This window comes from Neomonachus schauinslandi, chromosome 11 (assembly GCF_002201575.2).
Source record: "Neomonachus schauinslandi chromosome 11, ASM220157v2, whole genome shotgun sequence".
Taxonomy (NCBI): Eukaryota; Metazoa; Chordata; class Mammalia; order Carnivora; family Phocidae; genus Neomonachus; species Neomonachus schauinslandi.
In genome coordinates, this window is record NC_058413.1 from 4,493,091 (window position 1) to 4,510,393 (window position 17,303).

At 51.4% G+C, this 17,303-nt stretch overlaps 1 protein-coding gene across 4 annotated transcripts in view; it reads left to right on the forward strand.

The window, feature by feature from the left end:
• The window catches only part of CPT1A (carnitine palmitoyltransferase 1A), a 34,556-nt gene extending 17,259 nt beyond the window's left edge, over positions 1–17,297 (forward strand). For all 4 annotated transcript variants that reach the window (XM_044919727.1, XM_044919728.1, XM_021685589.2 and 1 more), the window contains 9 exons: positions 1,169–1,357; positions 1,989–2,094; positions 5,274–5,390; positions 6,772–6,936; positions 13,421–13,555; positions 14,066–14,218; positions 14,860–14,973; positions 15,227–15,319; positions 16,279–17,297. In XM_044919727.1, coding sequence (XP_044775662.1) covers positions 1,169–1,357; positions 1,989–2,094; positions 5,274–5,390; positions 6,772–6,936; positions 13,421–13,555; positions 14,066–14,218; positions 14,860–14,973; positions 15,227–15,319; positions 16,279–16,365 — 1,159 coding nt within the window. In that variant the 3' untranslated portion in view covers positions 16,366–17,297. The remainder of the gene's footprint in view (positions 1–1,168; positions 1,358–1,988; positions 2,095–5,273; positions 5,391–6,771; positions 6,937–13,420; positions 13,556–14,065; positions 14,219–14,859; positions 14,974–15,226; positions 15,320–16,278) is intronic.
• The last annotated feature ends 6 nt before the right edge of the window (positions 17,298–17,303 follow it).

Consider the following 17,303-nt stretch of genomic DNA (forward strand, 5'->3'; position numbering starts at 1 on the left):
GAGTGTATACATGGGCATCTCACCCCCCCGAGCCCTTCTCATAGACGCCGAGTGTATACACGGGCATCTCACCCCCCCTGAGCCCTTCTCATAGACGCCAAGTGTATACATGGGCGTCTCATCCCCCAAGCACTTCTCGTAGACACCAAGTGTATACATGGGCGTCTCCTCCCTTCCTGAGCAGTTCTCATAGACGCCAAGTGTATACATGAGCGTCTCCCCCCGCCCTGAGTACTTCTCATAGACGCCGAGTGTATATGCTGGCCTGTCACCTTCCTGTCCCCTCACGCAGCACGAGCTGCGTAGTAGCCATCCTTGCTGTCCCTGTGGCCCCTGGCAGACAGTGAAGACAGAGGTCCCGGCTAGCTGTGTGTGTGGGGACCCTGGTGTTTATGGGGGTGTTGGCACCACAGGCTGTCTCGGCAGAGTGCTCGGGGAGAGAAGAGGACAGGAGACAGGCCAGATGACCCCGATCTGGAAGGGTGGGTGGGGTGAAGGACCAAAGGAGGGCCCGAGTGAGGGGTCCCGGAGCAATCAAAGGAGCCACGGCTGGAACAACTCTCAGGAAGTGGGTGTCACGTCAGCTCCTTGTATCCCACGAAAGGTGGGATGAAAAGAATCCCCTTCCCAGGGCTGCCCCTTAGCCCCCGGATGTCCTGTGGGCATTAGCAGTATGGACCTGGTCAGGACAGCTTGGGTTTGAAGCTCCCCCTGCCACAGAGTAGCCGTGACCACATCTCTGTGCCTCAGTTTCTCCCTCTGAAAGGCGGGAGTGGTAGTGTTGGTCAGTGAGCTAGCACGTGCACAAGGGCTGGAGCAGAGCCGGGCAGGAGGGAACGTGCTCACATGCACTTGCCAGAACATCTTCAGGATGGACCCTGGCGCGGGTGCGGGGAGCCCTGTCTCAGGGCCACCGCCCCCAGGTCGCTGTGCTCAAAGTGTGCATTCCTGTGGCCCGTCTGGCGTTGAGTGAACAGAGGTGCACGCCGTGCCTGTGCTCTGCTCTGGAGCGCCTGCCGACGGGTGGTGCTGACCCGCTGCAGACAGAGTCCTAAATATGCAGTTCCCCCTTAAATTCCTACAAAACTGTGAAAAACGTCGTTATTTTGAACATCACATGTAAGATGTCCCCACATTCCTGTAGGTTTGACTCTAACCCTTGTTTCAGAGTACCCTGGGCCAAGTGTCGCCAAGCCTATTTTGGGCGTGGGAAAAACAAGCAGTCCCTTGATGCCGTGGAAAAGGCAGCGTTCTTCGTGACGCTCGATGAAACCGAGCAAGGGTACAGGAAGGAAGACCCGGATGCATCCATGGACAGCTACGCCAAGTCTCTCCTACACGGCAGGTGTTTTGACAGGTAACGTGGCTGTGTCTCTACCTTGAAGGAATAAGGCTTGCACAAAAACACAACTTTGGTTCTCTTTTCTGTGTGCGCGCACACACACACACACACCCCTCAAGCAGCAGACTTGAGATTTTTCTCTCTCCGTGCCCGACCATCTCCGATCGGAGGCGCTGGTCAGAGGAGTGGCAGCCGGCGCCTGGAATCCAGGCAGGAGAAGGTGGTGGACGGGGCTGAGCTGGGTATCGGCTCTGGCTTGCTCCCTGAGCTCATGACTGACCTGGAGCCTCCCTTCCCTTGTCTGCAGAGCGGTCCTGCCTGCCCCGCAGGGGGGTGTGAGGCTCAGTCCAGGGTAGGGGTGTGCGGGCGCATGGCCTCCCGGCTCCCTGCGCTTGCCTTGTGGGTCCCTTCATGTTAGAATAACATAGTCTGTTCTGCTTATCTTTGTGTCTGATAACAGGGAAGTGACTGATCTAAGTTCCCTGTGTGCTCTTATTATCACTCTCTGCGGAGATTTATGAGTGTCGGCCCGCTGTTTGGGGGGTGGGGACAGAGGAGCCCATCCTGAATAAGACAAGTACGTGGTTTTCGTTTGACTTGGTCTTTTTAAACAGTTAAGTCCCATGAACGTTTCTTTTCCACGTAGGTGGTTCGATAAGTCTTTCACGTTCATTGTCTTCAAAAACGGGAAGATAGGCATGAACGCCGAGCACTCCTGGGCCGATGCGCCCATTGTCGCACACCTGTGGGAGGTGAGTGGTGGCAGCTTTGACGTGAGTGTGGAAATTGCTGTTGCAAATCCAGACCCCAGACCACGTTTCATTGTGTGATACCCGTCTGATCATAGAAGGTTTCTTACCGCACGTCGGCACTTCATGTAACGTTAATTAGCTGAACAAAAGGCCTTTGTGTCTTCATTTCCTACAACTTAGTTTCCTTAAATAGAAACACAGTTAATGCCATCTCCGGGTAGAACCAAAGTAATGGAATGGCAGTGGGCTCTCGTGCGAGGACTCCAGGGCAGAGCTAAAGCAAAACCATTTCTTCTTTGCTATGTTTTCGAGATTTTTCCCATGTGCCAAGTGTTCGGCACTAGAAGCAAGCATATTAAAATCCTGGTTGATAAAAATGCAACCACATCATTTATTTCTCAGAATTACCAAGTTATTTAAAAACCGCCAAACCCCTATCAGCCGGTCCCTCTACCAGCTTGTTAAAATGCAGTGTTGGATCAACGCTGCCACTTCTTTAAATTTTGAAAAATCCATTTCTCCCTGAACTGTTGGAACTGTCTTTGTGTTTGGCACGAACAACTGAAGGAAGGTTTTGCTTTCTTAACTCATCCGCCATGGTTCTTGTTTGAAGAAATTTCTAAACTCCGGGATTGTCAACAGTGGACCTGATCCAGAAATTTCTGTATTTTGATTTGATGAAACTCAAGGTAACTTTCTGTGAAAGCAACAAGGCCCTTTGAAATTTACCCTGAATGCTCAGCCTGTACTTTGCAGTCTTCTGCTGCTCTAGTAAATGGAGTGAGTAACGTGACCTAAATTTGTTGCATCTGGGGGAGCCACATCCCTAGGACTGCAGGCTGAGGACCCCACTGTCCTTCACAGGGTGTGGAGCTCGGTTGAGGACCTGAAATGATGAAATCGTAGTGAACTTGTAAAGACATCTTAACGCACGACCTCGTCCTTTGTTTTCCTCTTCTTTTTAATTTCTGTGAAGGCTTTGAATCTCAACGTTTATTTTTAAAACATTCTATCCATTTTTGCCCTAGAGCCACACAAATCCTAGAGCATGTCCTGCTGTCTCTTGCAGGGCCTTGGCACACGCCCCCTCCTCTGCCCAGAACACTCTTCCTGGCCACGGGCCCCGTCAGGCCTCAGCTTGACCGCATTCCCTCCAGGCCCCTCCCCTGCCTTCTCCCAGTCCTGGGTTAAGAGTGCCTGATACCCACTCCAAGACTTCTCTTGACCGTCTTATACCTGGTTGGGGCTTTGGCAAAACCTAACCTGCTGTTCCTTCAGCCAAGCGAGGTCTTCAATGTTGGAAAAAGCATAGACAGGGAAAACAAAGCATTACTTACAGTCTTTAAGATAGCGGTATGGTCCCAAGACGCAAACATACGATAAAAGCGGTCAAGTCTCAGAAGGGTCTTCACCGCCGCCCATCTGCTGATGCGGTGAAGATCCAGCCACCTTCGGCCCCTGGACAGAGCAGCTAGACACGGGGTCAGTCTACACAGCAGAGTCGTCCAGGCTTGCTGCACCTGTTCCAAGGATGTTCTGAGTGACAGCTTTTCTCGGTGAAGGAGACGGAACCCGAGCCACGGGCAGCCGGGGCTACACAGGGTAACTTACCAGGTGGAAAATCTGCACATTGACAAGGCCGTGCTTCTATTTTAAGTGCTCTGGAGGAGATAAGGGTAAAGGGATTGCGTTGTGAGTCCAAGGCGATCACTCCTGTTCCTGGCAGCTGACAGAATGGCCTGTGGCTCCAGGGACGCAGGCCCCAAGAGCTCCCCACAGAGATGGGACTGACCCGCACTCTCTTGTCATGGAGCCCCGAGCCAAATTAAAACGGGAGCTGGTCTGCTCATGGCGAGCCAGTCAAGAATAAATCTGGTCAGAGCTGGATCCTGTTTGCTGCCGACGCATTTCTGAAGCTTCAGTGTGTTGGACTCTCTGGGGGCTTTGATGCAGAGCGGCTCAGACACAAATAGACTGGCTCCTTCGCTTGCTTAGATCGCATGGACGCCGACCACACGCACACACGTGGCCGCCTCCACGCGCCCCCGCGCTGGAGCCCCCGACCCCTCACCATCCGGCAGGGCCACCAGCCGGACTTGGGTGTGGTTTTGGTTTTTTGTGGGTTTTTTTTTTTTTGGCCTCTGCCACTGGGATGTAAGCTCCCTGAGTGCAGGGGTTCCTTTTTTTTTTTTTTTTTTAAAAAAAAGATTATTATTTACAGAGATATAATTGATAATTGACATACCATAAAATTCATCTTCTTAAAGTACACAATTTGCTGGGTTTGGGGTGTTTACAAGGTGGTTGGTCATACCACCATCACCAGCGTCCAAGTTTAGGACATTTTCATTCCGCCTCCCCCCCCCCCCCCCCCCCCCCCCTGGGCAACCACACATCTACCTTCTGTCTCTCTGTGTTCTGGCCGGTGCATGGGTTCCACATTCCGACGACCATAAACACTGCCCCTGGGAAGCATTCGTGCATGGGTCTTACGTGAGTGCATGTTTTCATCTCTCACGAGTGTGTACCCTGGAGCGGACTGGGTGGGTCAGGTGGCCACGTTTAACGTTTTGAGGAAAGGCAGAAATTCTGGTCTGTTTTGTTCACTGTTCTCTCACCGGTGCTCAGAGGGGTGCTGGCCCTTAGTAGCTGCTCGGTATATACAGCTGAGTGTTGGTATGGGTGCCCCGTGGGGCGCAAGAGCATGTCACAGTTGTGCCCGGGGCCTGGCTCACGGGGAGTGTGAAAACTGGGGGCACGGCTTCCCCCCCCCCGGGAGGCTCGGCCTCCTCATTTACACAGTGGGAATAACGGGGCCTGCCTTCCAGACTTGGGGGGGTGACACCCAGCGGGCACCCGGGACCTGGAAGCAGGCTCCGTCGGTGCTGGAGTCCTGGCCGAGCTGCTCGCCAGCCCGCAAGCCGCGGAGCCTCCCCGTGTCCGGTTTCCTCCCCTCTACAATGGAAATAAGAACTTCCACGTTAGGTGGCTGTGCAGCGCATGTCAGGTGCGAACAAGCACACTGCTAGCCCCAGGAGTCGCTCCTGCTAAGTCTTCATTACATCTCCTCGAAGAGCAAGGTTCTGTCTCCTCTGGAGGTCGTTTCAAAGATGCTTGGGGTAACACTGTTGACCATAGTCTTCTCTGATCTGACGCGTGTGTCTTTTTGTTTGCGACAGTATGTCCTGGCCATGGACTCCTTTCACCTGGGTTATGCGGAGGACGGGCACTGCAAGGGCGACCCCAACCCGAATATTCCGTACCCCACACGGCTGCAGTGGGACATCCCGGAGGAAGTGAGTCCGAACAACCTGGCGTGGGGGATGAGCGCGAACCGTCACAGTCCGATTGCCCCCGCATACTTGCTGCGCGTGCACCAGCTCAACTGGAGGCCACGGACACGGACTTGTGTCCGTGCAGGGGCCACGGAGCTGCTTGTCACAGCTCCTGCTGTCTCAGGGGCCCCGGGAAATGGTTCTGCTTCAAGTTTTGGCGAAGATTGTCAGCGAGATTTCCAGCTCAGATTTGGCTGGACGTCACAGTGAAAAAGTGAAAAAACATAGTCACTTCCTTTAGAGTGGAAATACTCTGAGATCACTAACTTATCATTTCTGTCTCTCTTAAAGATTTTCATACACAGGCCGCTCAATAAAAGGAAGCGTTTTGAGGAAGGAAGTTTAGGGTTGGAAATACCACATTCGTGCATATCTGATCCAAGCGGTCACTCCTGAGGCCCGAGGAGTGATTCTCGAAGTAGAAAATGCCATGCATGGGGCTACCGTGTTAGCCAGGCCTTCTGTCCTGCATCTCCGGGGCCGGTGTGCACTCCTCAGAGGTGTTGCTGCTGCCAGGGCGTGTGGGCTGAGGGTCCTTGTACCCGACCAAGTTGGTCACCGTGTATTCAAAATTTTTCTATAGATTTGACTTCTTCGAGCGGTTGTAGTTTCCCAGCACAATTGAGCGGAAAGTCCAGAGAGATCCCTCCTACCCGCCTCCCCCGACCCAGCACACACACGTGCCCATCGCTGACGTGGGGTTCAGCGTTAGTTAGCGGTGCGCGTTCTTGGTGTTTGGATGGATGTACGGTGACCTGTATCCACGTCCAGCCTCACACAGAACAGTTTCACTGCCCCGGATCTGGGCGCTGCCTGTCCCTCCCTGGCCCCCCCCCACGCCCCGGCGCCCAGGGATCTTGTCACGGTCACCACAGTTTGCCTCGTCCAGAATGTCCCATTCTTGGAATCCTATTGAACGTGGCCTCTTCAGACCGGCTTCTTTCCCTTAGTCACATGCGTTTAGGGTTCCTCCACGTTCTCTCGTGGCTTGGGAGCTCCTCTCCATGGCATGGTCGTACCACGGCTCGTTTGTTTTTTAAAATTTGGTCTGGGGTCGCCACAGTGGATTTCACAATACTAAACAAAGCGGACTGTGCGGAATGCCCTGTGGGGTCGCGCTCAGACCAGGAATCGGCAGTGCCCCACCGGCCTTCCTCCTGCTCAGGTCACCCCGGCACTCCTGGGCGAGCCGGGGCCCTGTTGCTCCCGGACTGTGGCTCCGGGAAGAAAACTGGATTGCGTGTGTTTCCAAGCAACAGCCCTGTCGGCTGCACGAAAATCTCGCCTCTTCGGGGTGTGTCACCGGCCAGTAAGTAATACCTCTTTCTCCTTTTTTCTCCAGTGTCAAGAGGTGATAGAGACTTCCCTGAACAGCGCCAACATTCTGGCAAATGACGTGGATTTCCACTCTTTCCCATTCCATACCTTTGGTAAAGGGCTGATCAAGAAGTGCCGTACGAGCCCGGATGCCTTCGTCCAACTTGCTCTCCAGCTGGCGCATTACCAGGTACGAGCCCGGGGTTTCGTCACAAGCACTCAGGGTCCTGAGCATGTGCCTGGAGCCACTTGCCCCGGGGGTAGGGAAGGCTGGACGCCTGTTCCGGGGGCCAGTGGCTGAGACACAGCCTGCTCATAGTCCTGCCGTGGTCCAGGCCTTCTGCCACAGACGGGATGGGACGTGTGCTGAGCAGATCCCCTCTCGGCGGGGGTGGGGCGAGTCAAGAAAAGACACAGATGCAGGACAGCAGAAGAGAGAATGTTAAAATCAGAGAAACTGGGATAGGTAGGCCCAAATCGTACTTCCAGGTGCCTCTACGGTAGTTCTTAACAAAGATGATCAAATCACGAAGCTTTCTTTTCCCAAGTAACATACTCACCGGAGTGCACGCACGCGGAGCCATTGGACAGAAGCGCGGCCATCGTAGGAGCTCTTTGTCCGATAGAGCGAGGGGACTGATAAATACAGTAACTAGATGGAGGAATTGGATCTTAGCATTACTAAGCTTGAGATTAAAAATTGCTGAGCAGACTTGGCATGTAAATACGCAGTGTTCGGGCAATAGAAGGAGGTGCCATCTCAGATACAGAGAAGATTTTCGTAAAAGAACAGCAGGTTCCGTGGTAATACATTTGCAGATCTCGAAACGATTATTTTCTGCAGCGACAGAAGTTAGTAATGCTGACCCAAGATAACGTAAGCCAGGAGGAGGTCAGTCCCCATGATGAAAGTCAGAAGTTGGAGAGCCGCCCACCAACATGAATCTGATTAGAAGCAGCTTCGTTGCTTGGAGGAGTGTAGGGTTCCAGAGGGTTCCGAAAGTGAGGGGCCGCCTGGCTGATGCCCAGAGCCAGCTTCATTTTGGGCATGATAAGGAGCTGCATAGAGCCGCCCAGGTGGTGCGGAGTGCCTTGCAGGAGCTCTGAGGATGAATGAGGGGGCCTTTCTCATCTCTGCCTCACGCACGAGGAGGTGAGCTCCCTTGCCTGAGACCCACAACTCAACAGTGGCATGGCTGAACTTGGATCCAGGCAGGCTGGTTCTAGAATCCGTGTCTTAATTGGAGGGATGGTGCAAAAGAGCCGTAGACCAGTTTTGCTCATGAATGTACATACAAAAAAGCTAAATAAAATACTAGCAAATAGAATCCAGCAGTGTAGGAAACGTGTAATCACCAGCAGCAGCTTATGGTGCCAGCAACAAGGGGATGGTTTGGTATTAGTAAATCCAGTAACAGATCAAATTATATTATTAGATCAGGGAAGAAAAAGGATAATCGTCTCGACAGATACTAGAAAGACATTAAAAACTTGGCACGCATTCCCGATAACACCTCTAAGTAACAGGAGCTGTTTCCTTAACATGATAAATAGCATCATGTATCAGTAGCCAGCATATGGCTTTAAAGGTGAAAATGTGAGTAACCCCATTAAAGCAAGGATGAGGCTGCTTTCCACTGTTCTCAAAGGCCTTTCTGTAAGTACAGTGACTGCAGCTGATGGGATAATTGGGCAGGAGGAGGATCAGTATGTCTTCTCAGGAGATGGAGACGGCAGAAAAGCTTTTGTAATTAAGGAGGCTGCTCAGGAAGGAGCCTGGAGCAGAATTCTACAAAGACCAGTATCTCCCTTGTCTAGCACTTGGCCAAGTAGAAAGTACAGTAGGGCAAGTGGAATGGGAACCAGAGATAGGAGCCTGGGATCCAGGCATACGTTTATAAAGCAGGTGGGACTTTTGGGGAGGGAGGCAGAGACAGTCTCCAACAGGGAGACAAGGCTTTGGTTTTGGGTAGAAAGTCGCAACCCCACAGAGGCGAGTGTGCCCAGTTCACACGTCCAGTGTGGACACAGTCTGAGGTCCGGAGATGATTTTGGGAAGGGAGCTCAAGCGACTGATCCTCAAGTTCATTTGGAAGAGGTGGCGTTTGAGAATAACCAGTAACATTCTGAAAAATAAAAGTAACAAGGTGGGCCCTTGTTCTTCCAAAGCCTAAAATGTAGAAATTGGAAGAGTCTAGTAATGAGCAAGGTGCAGCACTGGGCCGTTCTCTGGGATAAAGGCGGGATTTAACATCACTGGGAGGGGATGAGTCGATTAGTGAATGGGGTTGGAAAAATTGGCTAAGTGGTTCCTTTTGGGAAGCACATAAACAGCCCAGTAGGAAAATGGAGTCAGAGCAGACGTTGGTGATTCACGAGAGCAGAAAACTACAAATTGTTAGGGAATGTACGTGGAAAATTTAATCTTGCTAGGAATCCGGTAAGTGCAACGTAAGAAAGTCTGCATTTTTGCCTCTGTGATTTGCAAAGGTCTTCTTTCAATTCCGTGTTTGTACAGGGGAACTTAGGGAAGTGTGCGTGCGGCCACTGGGCTCATACAGCAGGAAATGTGTGTCCTGAAAGTATACCCATTTCCCAGGCAAATTCTTCCTTGAGAATTGTATCCTTTATGGACAGGTTCACAAAGATGAGCTGAAACATACCTCTTGGTAAAAGTTTGAATCAGTCGAAAAGGTTATCAGCATGAAACGTGTTAAATTGTATTTTTGCACAACAGACTGTGTGTGATGGTTAAATGTATGTGTAGCGTGTTCTGTGAGAACATTTGGCCATCAGACACCACGTGAAACTTTTGAGTTTTTACTACGGTGATCTGCAAACTGCCTACGGGCCACATCCCGCCCTTCACCTGTTTTCACATGGCCCTTGAGCTTAGAATGGTACTGTGTTTTCAATAATTGAAAAACAAACAAACAAAAAGAATGCTATTTCATGACGTGTGAATATCAAGTGTAAGTTCAGCGTATTGTTAGCATTCAGTCACACTCGGTGTGGAGGGCCTGTTCACAGGTGTTTTGAGTGGACTGGCCAGGTGCCACAGAGACCGCCTACCTGGCCCTCAAAACTGTGATATTTGCTACCTGCCTGTTATGTTACGGAACACGTGTCCTAGCTCTTGCTTTATCAAACTGTGCAAAATCTAGTAGGAGTTGATGAAGAATACAGCAAGGGGCTGTGAAGGTTGATCTTTATTTTCTTACACTGTTCTTTGTTCACGTTTTTTGCACAAGGTGCATTACGATTGCTTTTTAAGAAACCCTAAGTTACTTTTTCAAAGTTACAGATCACTTGTTTTCAGGACTTATAGCTGTTCCTTACCCTCAGGCTGGAAATAATCAGGATTTTATTCTCCACCCTGCTTCCTCCCCCCACCCATGTCAGTTCTTCACGGAGCACTCAACCTATTAAGAAGGGTCAGTGTATTGAGATGACCTATTATTAAAAATGTGAGGCAGATCTTTCCGTTCAGAAGTTCTTGCGTGCAGGCTCGGTTGAGCACCAACTGCGTTAGGGACGTGGCTCTGTGGAATTGTGGCTTCGACCCTTCTCTGCTCAGCTCAGAGCTGCAGGACCTACCCTTGGCTCTGCATAAATCCAGATGTCCTGCATGTCCTGGGGGTCTCTTCCAGGCTTCTGACCCTTCTCTGTGCCCTGGACCCTATAGGCAGTTTGGGAAAGCCTTGGGGAGCCCATCTCAGAATAACATTTATAAAGCATTAAAGGAAATACATAGATATTACAAAGGTAATCAGTTAGTAAAAATGCACGTCAAAATATTAAATGTAAATGAGTGGCGCAGTGAGTGTAATTATGCACTAAATTTATGGTGGCAGAGCTAATGACTACTGTAATTTTGAAGTCATGATAAGCATAGATGGTATCTTGGGACATCTGCAACAACCATAATTTGTTGTGCAGATAGCTATGATTTTCTCTTCAAAGTCACCGCACTGTTGGCGGTTACTGTGGTTTGTTTGTTGGCTGTGCCTCTAAAAGCTGTATTTGAGTTTGAGGTTAGTAGACATTAAAATATATCTATTTTTCCCTTCCAAGTTAACATGTTACGAAGGTTAGTGACCGTTGGTCTGATCCCTGTCTGCCCTTCCAACCTTCTCTCATAACACATCCGGTCTCATTCACTCAGCTTTTGCCACACTGGCCTTTTTGCTGTGCTCAAATATGTCAGGCTCATACCTACCTCAGGGCCTTTGCACTTGCTCTCCATTGGTGGTTGCTGTTTCCCAGATCGAGGCGTGGTTGCTCAGGTCTCTGCTCAAGTGCCCCTGTCTCCTATTTAAAATTGCTCCCACCCCCTCACTCTTCTGTCACCCTACCTTGTTTCTGTTCAGTGCACCTATCACTGTGTAATATTCTGTAACCCCATTTCTCCCATTAGAACATTTGCCCCTTGAGGGCAGGGACGTGATCGGTCCCCAGTGCCAGGAACGTGCTAGCCACAGAGGAATAGGCATTTGTAAATAAGTGGTGACTGACTGAATGAAGACACTTGGCGGGGATCGTAATTTTAGTCTACAGCTATTTGCTTTCTGCTTTGGGGCCATGTTTACTTTTCATTTAGAAACTAGAGGTGAAAAATTCCACATGCCACCCCCCTGAGCCCCGAGCCCCGGGGCCGCAATCCCAGGGTGTGACTGGTTTGTATTCTCACACCTTTTCCTGTCCATATCTCCACCGACCATGTCTTTTGATCCGGCTCATTAGAAACTGGAGGTGTTCTCCCGATGGCGGCTGGTTGCGGCAGGTGAAGTGGGGCTGCAGGTGCAACCCGGCTTGGCTCTCACGGGGGCGGGGCGGGGCTGAGCACACTAATATGCAGTGCATTAGCCAAGAGGTTTTTAGACGATCGTTTGCAAAATTATGGGTATCAATGCATGACTGTGCTGACCACTGACACAATTAAAGTTTGGTGTTGGAAAGTGGACCTCGCATAAATCAGTGTATTATGTATCCCAAGCTAACGTTTATTGAATGCCTAAAACGCCAGATTTCTACTTTTCTCTTATAGCTCCTTCTCTTCCTGCCCCCCCCATTGCCTTGTCATGCGCCCCTTTGAACCTGCCCGCCGGCGACAGCTGGTAGGAAGTTCTCTGAAAGGCATATTTGACGAATCACCTGGACCCCCCTGCTTACCTGTTCTATTCTTATTCTCACTCTACATAGAATAGAATGAGGAGTTAGAGCCCCTCTTGGAGCCCACCCAAGGGAAAAGTAATGACTGGTGTGTGGAAGAAGTGTGGTGAGTTGGTGGTTCCTTGTGCCGGGCGTCGGGGGCAGCGTGGAAGGCTTCCGTCGGGGGTGCCGCGCGTGGATGGCAGTCAGCGGTGGCTCGTCAGAGACCTCCGGGCCTGTGTTCCTCACCCCGTGGCCTGCTCACCTCGTCACTTCACAGGCAGGACTGGGGGAGGGACAGAGCCCCGAAGGCCACTCCCAGGCATGGCCCGCTCACCGGGAACTTCAGCCTTGACTCTGGCACTGGGTTTTGCTTCACCGTATCGGCTGGTGACAGGGTGTCCTCTGTGCCCTTGGGGTCAGCAGGGCCTGGACGCTGAGAGGCGTTGTCTGGTCAGGAAGAATTGGGGTCCACAGACTGCTGTGGGCCACTTTCCCGTCCAGACTGGGAACCTGGGTGTCTTGGAGCTGGCCCGGCGGCTGGGGTCAGTTGGCAGGTGATTTCCTCCCATAGCGCATGTGGCGGGACGCTGTGTGCTCCTCGGACCCTGTCCTGCACCACCTGCTGCTTCTCCCTGGAGCCCCTGCTGAGCTTTCCTCCTGTCACCTACAGGGGCTCAGCCTCAGGTGCTACCTCTTCTGTCATCCTGTCCCGCTTCTAGTCCCCGGACCCCACGGGGCCTCTGCCCATCTTGCCCTCCCCTTTCCCCCACACTGGGCATGGGCTCCTCAGCCCTGCACCCAAGAGGCCGGTGTGGCTGGAGACAAACCCCAAGGGCCTGCCTCTTCCACTTCCAGTTACTGAGTGCTGACTCTGGCGGGCCCCCGGGCAGCCCCCTCTATGCCCCTCTGTGCTGGTTCCCCACGCCTTCACTCTGACTCCCGGCCTCTCCCTGCTTCCCCAGCCTCAGCAGGCCAAGCCTTCTTCTTGGTTCATGGAGAAAACGAGAGCGTTCCAAAGAGACCTCCTAACCGTACCCCCGCTTCCCCACAGCCGCCCCCCTCTGCTCCTGTCCGGTGGGGCAGCTGGCCACCTGCCCTCCTGCTGGGCGACATTGCTCCTCACCTGTCCCTTCTCTCCTGGGTCATCCTCATTGTCATCCAAACATGATGGAATATTTCCTGCCAACACCTTGTGTCTTTGAATAATTTCCAAATGTTGCATGCCCATCTTGTCACGTATCCCTTCCATAAGTGTGTCTGCACTCGAGTAGGTGTGTGAAGCTCAGGAAATTGTGCATCAGTTGCATCTGGAAATAGGACCTGGGCTACCCAGAAACTGACCCCTCCCACCTACCCCCGGGCCTTTCCAAAGCTAATGATGTCTCCGTCTGCCTGTTGCACAACCCCGTGTGAAGACTGATGAGGACTAAAAGCTAAAGCTGACCGTAACCCATCCCTTCTTGTGCATTAGAGTCTATCAGCGGGCCCTGCCTTGTATTAAAATACTTTTCCTCTCCCAGGACATGGGCAAATTTTGCCTCACGTACGAGGCTTCCATGACCCGGCTCTTCCGAGAGGGGAGGACGGAGACCGTGCGTTCCTGTACCGCTGAGTCGTGCAACTTTGTGCTCGCCATGGTGGACCCCACCCAGACGGTAAGCTGGCTCCAGGCTGAGGAGGTCCTGTGCACACCTTCTCCGGGGGTGCCGAATTCAGCTTCTCTCCCCGTCTCTTTTCAAGGGAGCTAAACGGGGTCGGGACACACACAGAGAGGTTAACACTTGCGTCGGTTCTGTAATGTCTGCGAATCAGCTTGGACTCCCTAGGAGTCTGCACTAGAATCTCACATGGCATGGGGAGGCATGGGAGTTGGTGTGTGGGTGAGGAGCCTGGAACCGTGCCATGGAACCTTCTATTCGGGGTCAACGGAGCCCACTGCCCACACCCAAGCTCCCCCCACAGGCTCGGGGCTCGGGTTTTCCCTCGGGTTGCCCCGTCGGCAGCATGATCTGGGGAGGGGGCAGCTGCTCGGGGGGGCTTCCGCTCTGGCACTCTCTCCCGGAGACCCCCCAGTCGCCTGCTTTAATGGTGCCATCAGGCCCCTGCAGAGAAGGCTCATGTGGTCCATCCTGCATGACGTGACTCTCCCACCCTTTGTTGCTCAGGTTGAGCAGAGGCTCAGGTTGTTCCAGATCGCATCTGAGAAGCACCAGCATCTGTACCGACTCGCAATGACTGGCTCTGGGATCGACCGCCATCTCTTCTGTCTTTACGTGGTGTCCAAATACCTGGCCGTGGATTCCCCTTTCCTGAAGGAAGTAAGTCCCTGCAGCTATAGTGGCAGCTCGCCCAGGTTTCTTGGCTAAGCTGAGAGTGAGTCAGGGCAGCCTCGCCAGTGGGTCTTCGGGCTCAGCTGTCATCACGGTATCAAATCTGAGCTGTGCTTTTAGTGCTGTGCCCCTTCAGTCCCCCAGGAATGCTGTGTGTCAGACGTATCCTCCTGACCTCCTCGACGCAAATGACCTCAAGCTTGGGTCATTGTAAGGTGTACTCGAGTAATTAGGAAGTGATGAGCCCTTGAGTGTTTATCACTCTTGTTTTTAATACAGTTTATTTAATTTTAAGGTATGGAATTTAACTTTAAATAATGCTGTGTTGAACAAGCAGCTTGAAAATTTCCTAAAGATTAGCTCCAGCAGGGCACGGCCCCCTTTCTGAATCTTAGTTCGTGTATCTGCCCCCTTTTTTCTGCTGGCGTTGGCCCCTTCAGGCCAGATGCCCTCTCTGCGCACGTACTGGCCCGAGCCAGCGAGGCCATCAGGGACGCAGACCTCCGGCGTCTGAGACAGCCCGGAGACCCAGCGAGCCTCTCCCTGTCTCCCACCGGGGCTGAGCAGGGACAGAAGAGGACAGCAGTGGGAAAAGTGTCATTAGAGAATCTCCTTGTTCTACTCAATAGGTTTTATCTGAGCCGTGGAGATTATCGACCAGCCAGACTCCTCAGCAGCAGGTGGAGCTGTTTGATTTGGAGAGGAATCCGGAATATGTGTCCAGTGGAGGGGGCTTCGGGCCAGTAAGTGTCTGAGTGTAGATATACACGGAGCTGTATATCTGGGGACTGGACGTGCCCGTCCACCTCCACTGTGGGTCTTCGTGGACTCTGAGCACTCCTCGTTTCCTTGTTGGTTAACCCCCACCCACCCTGAGGAATTCTGCAGATGATTAATGCAGGTGTTTACACTGTCTTGTCTGTAAAATGTGAGAGAGTCCCCTTTCCACATCCTCTCGTTCCCCGAGGTTAAACTTCATCTTACCTGGTTCTGTAGGTCGCCGACGATGGTTATGGCGTGTCATACATCCTCGTGGGAGAGAACCTCATCAGTTTCCATATATCTTCCAAGTTCTCCAGCCCTGAGACCGTAAGTACAAAATGAAGCCCCCTTTCCTAAAGATGGAGTATTTTTACTGTTTCCGTTTTCATTTGACAGACATGTTTTTCCTTAATTTGACAGAAAATAGAAGTTTGACTATATGCTTTTACTCAGTTTGGACATTTTCAATAAATGAGTTTTTAAATTCTTTCACCTAATTTTTTTTTTTTTTTTAAGATTTTATTATTTGAGAGAGAGATCGAGCATGAACGGGGGGCAGGGAGGGGCAGAGGGAGAGGGAGAAGCAGACTCCCTTCTGAGGAGGGAGCATGACATGGGACTCAATCCCAGGACCCTGAGATCATGACCTGAGCCGAAGACAGATGCTTAACCGACTGAGCCAACCAGGCGCCCCTCTTTAACCTCATTTTAAAGAAATGATCTTATTTGGTTGCAAACGTTTGTCTTTGCCTATAGCGATGGTCTTAAATCTTCACGTGGGAGTGCTTATATAATTCTCAGACTCTGATATTGGAGGGTGGATGGAGGTCAGCGCGCACATGCTAAGGAGAACGCATATAAGATGACGCAGGGCCTGCAATGTTCTGTGGGAGTGGAAAACGTGACTTCCTTCCTAGCATGGCACCCTGAATCCTTGTTTCTATTCTGCCTTTCCACGTTGTGTATCCCCTGAAAGCACGGCCAAGTTCACCGTTAGCAGAGAGGATTGGAATTCACTTATTTATTGTGCTTTATGTGATGCATTGATGTTAGGGGAAGCCTTGCATCAAGACGACACTCATGTGAACTTAGAAACTGTTATCTCTTTGAACCCGCAGCGTTTCTCCAGAATGTGTAACTTAGTGATTAAGCCATTCAGCCAGAGCCCAGAGAACTGGCAAAAAAGGAACTTTTGTTCTTTGAGTCAGGTTCCAAGTGTAAAGGCTTGAAGCGTGGGGGTTTCCATGTTGTAACGTGCGTTTTCGCTTTTTGTCTTCACACGAAAGGACTCGCATCGCTTTGGGAAGCACCTGAAACAAGCAATGACTGACATCATCAGCTTGTTTGGGTCCAGCGCCAACTCCAGAAAGTAATTCCGCTAGAGCCGTCGTGAAGGAAAACGAGCTCTTCCGATGAAAAACCAAATGAAAATTAGCTGTCGATCCTGATTGTAGTTCAGGATGCAAATTTGCTCTACAAAACTCAGAAGTTTTCCTTCCATTGAGGGTTTGGTGTTTTTCTTTTTATAGAACAGCAGGTCTCCACCACGTGAAGTGTAACTACTTCCTGGCAGGTCCTGACTTTGGGAATGTTTTGATAAAGTGCTCCCCCTCCCCAAAAGTTTTTGCATCTGCCTGTGTTGACTGAGGGACGAGAATATGGTTGAGCTCTTGAAGGGATTAGTGGGGTTGTGACTTCACACATTGGACATGCAAGTGGCACGTTTCCTCGGGGAGTGACCCAAGACCTGGGACTTAGGGGCATTTCCTTTTAGCAGAGCTGCTTTTGTGCAGAGAGGAAAGTGGTCGAGTTTTGGAGAGGTTAACCATTCGTAGCTGACGCATGTGTAACGCACTAACGGAGATACTGTGCTTCTGGAAACAGTTTTTGTCACTGTGGGTAACTGTGTCATCAGCCGGTTTGGTAGCCTGTATTTGCCTCCCTGTGTTGGAAGTGCGTAGTCCGCCCCATCTTTAGTTTTACTGACCGTGCAAGTCTTCAAAACCCAGTGCCTTAAAAGCGGAAGGCCCTAAGCGAAAGGGAGACCGTGGGAAAGATTTCCTGTGTCAGGTCTTCAGGTGGACTTGTGAGTGTCTTGCTCCCCTTCTCAATTTGACGAATGGGTAACCCTTAAATAAGTGTTTCCTATGGTTTCCCTGCCCCTAGAAAGGCCAGTTCCCTCCTGAGGGCAGCTGGGCTGGATTCCCCCATCATCAGACTGCTTTCCTTGTGTAATTAAGCAACAAAAGAAAGGGGGTGTGTGTGTGTGTGTGTGTGTGTGTGTGTGTGTGTGTGTGTGTGTGTGTGTGTG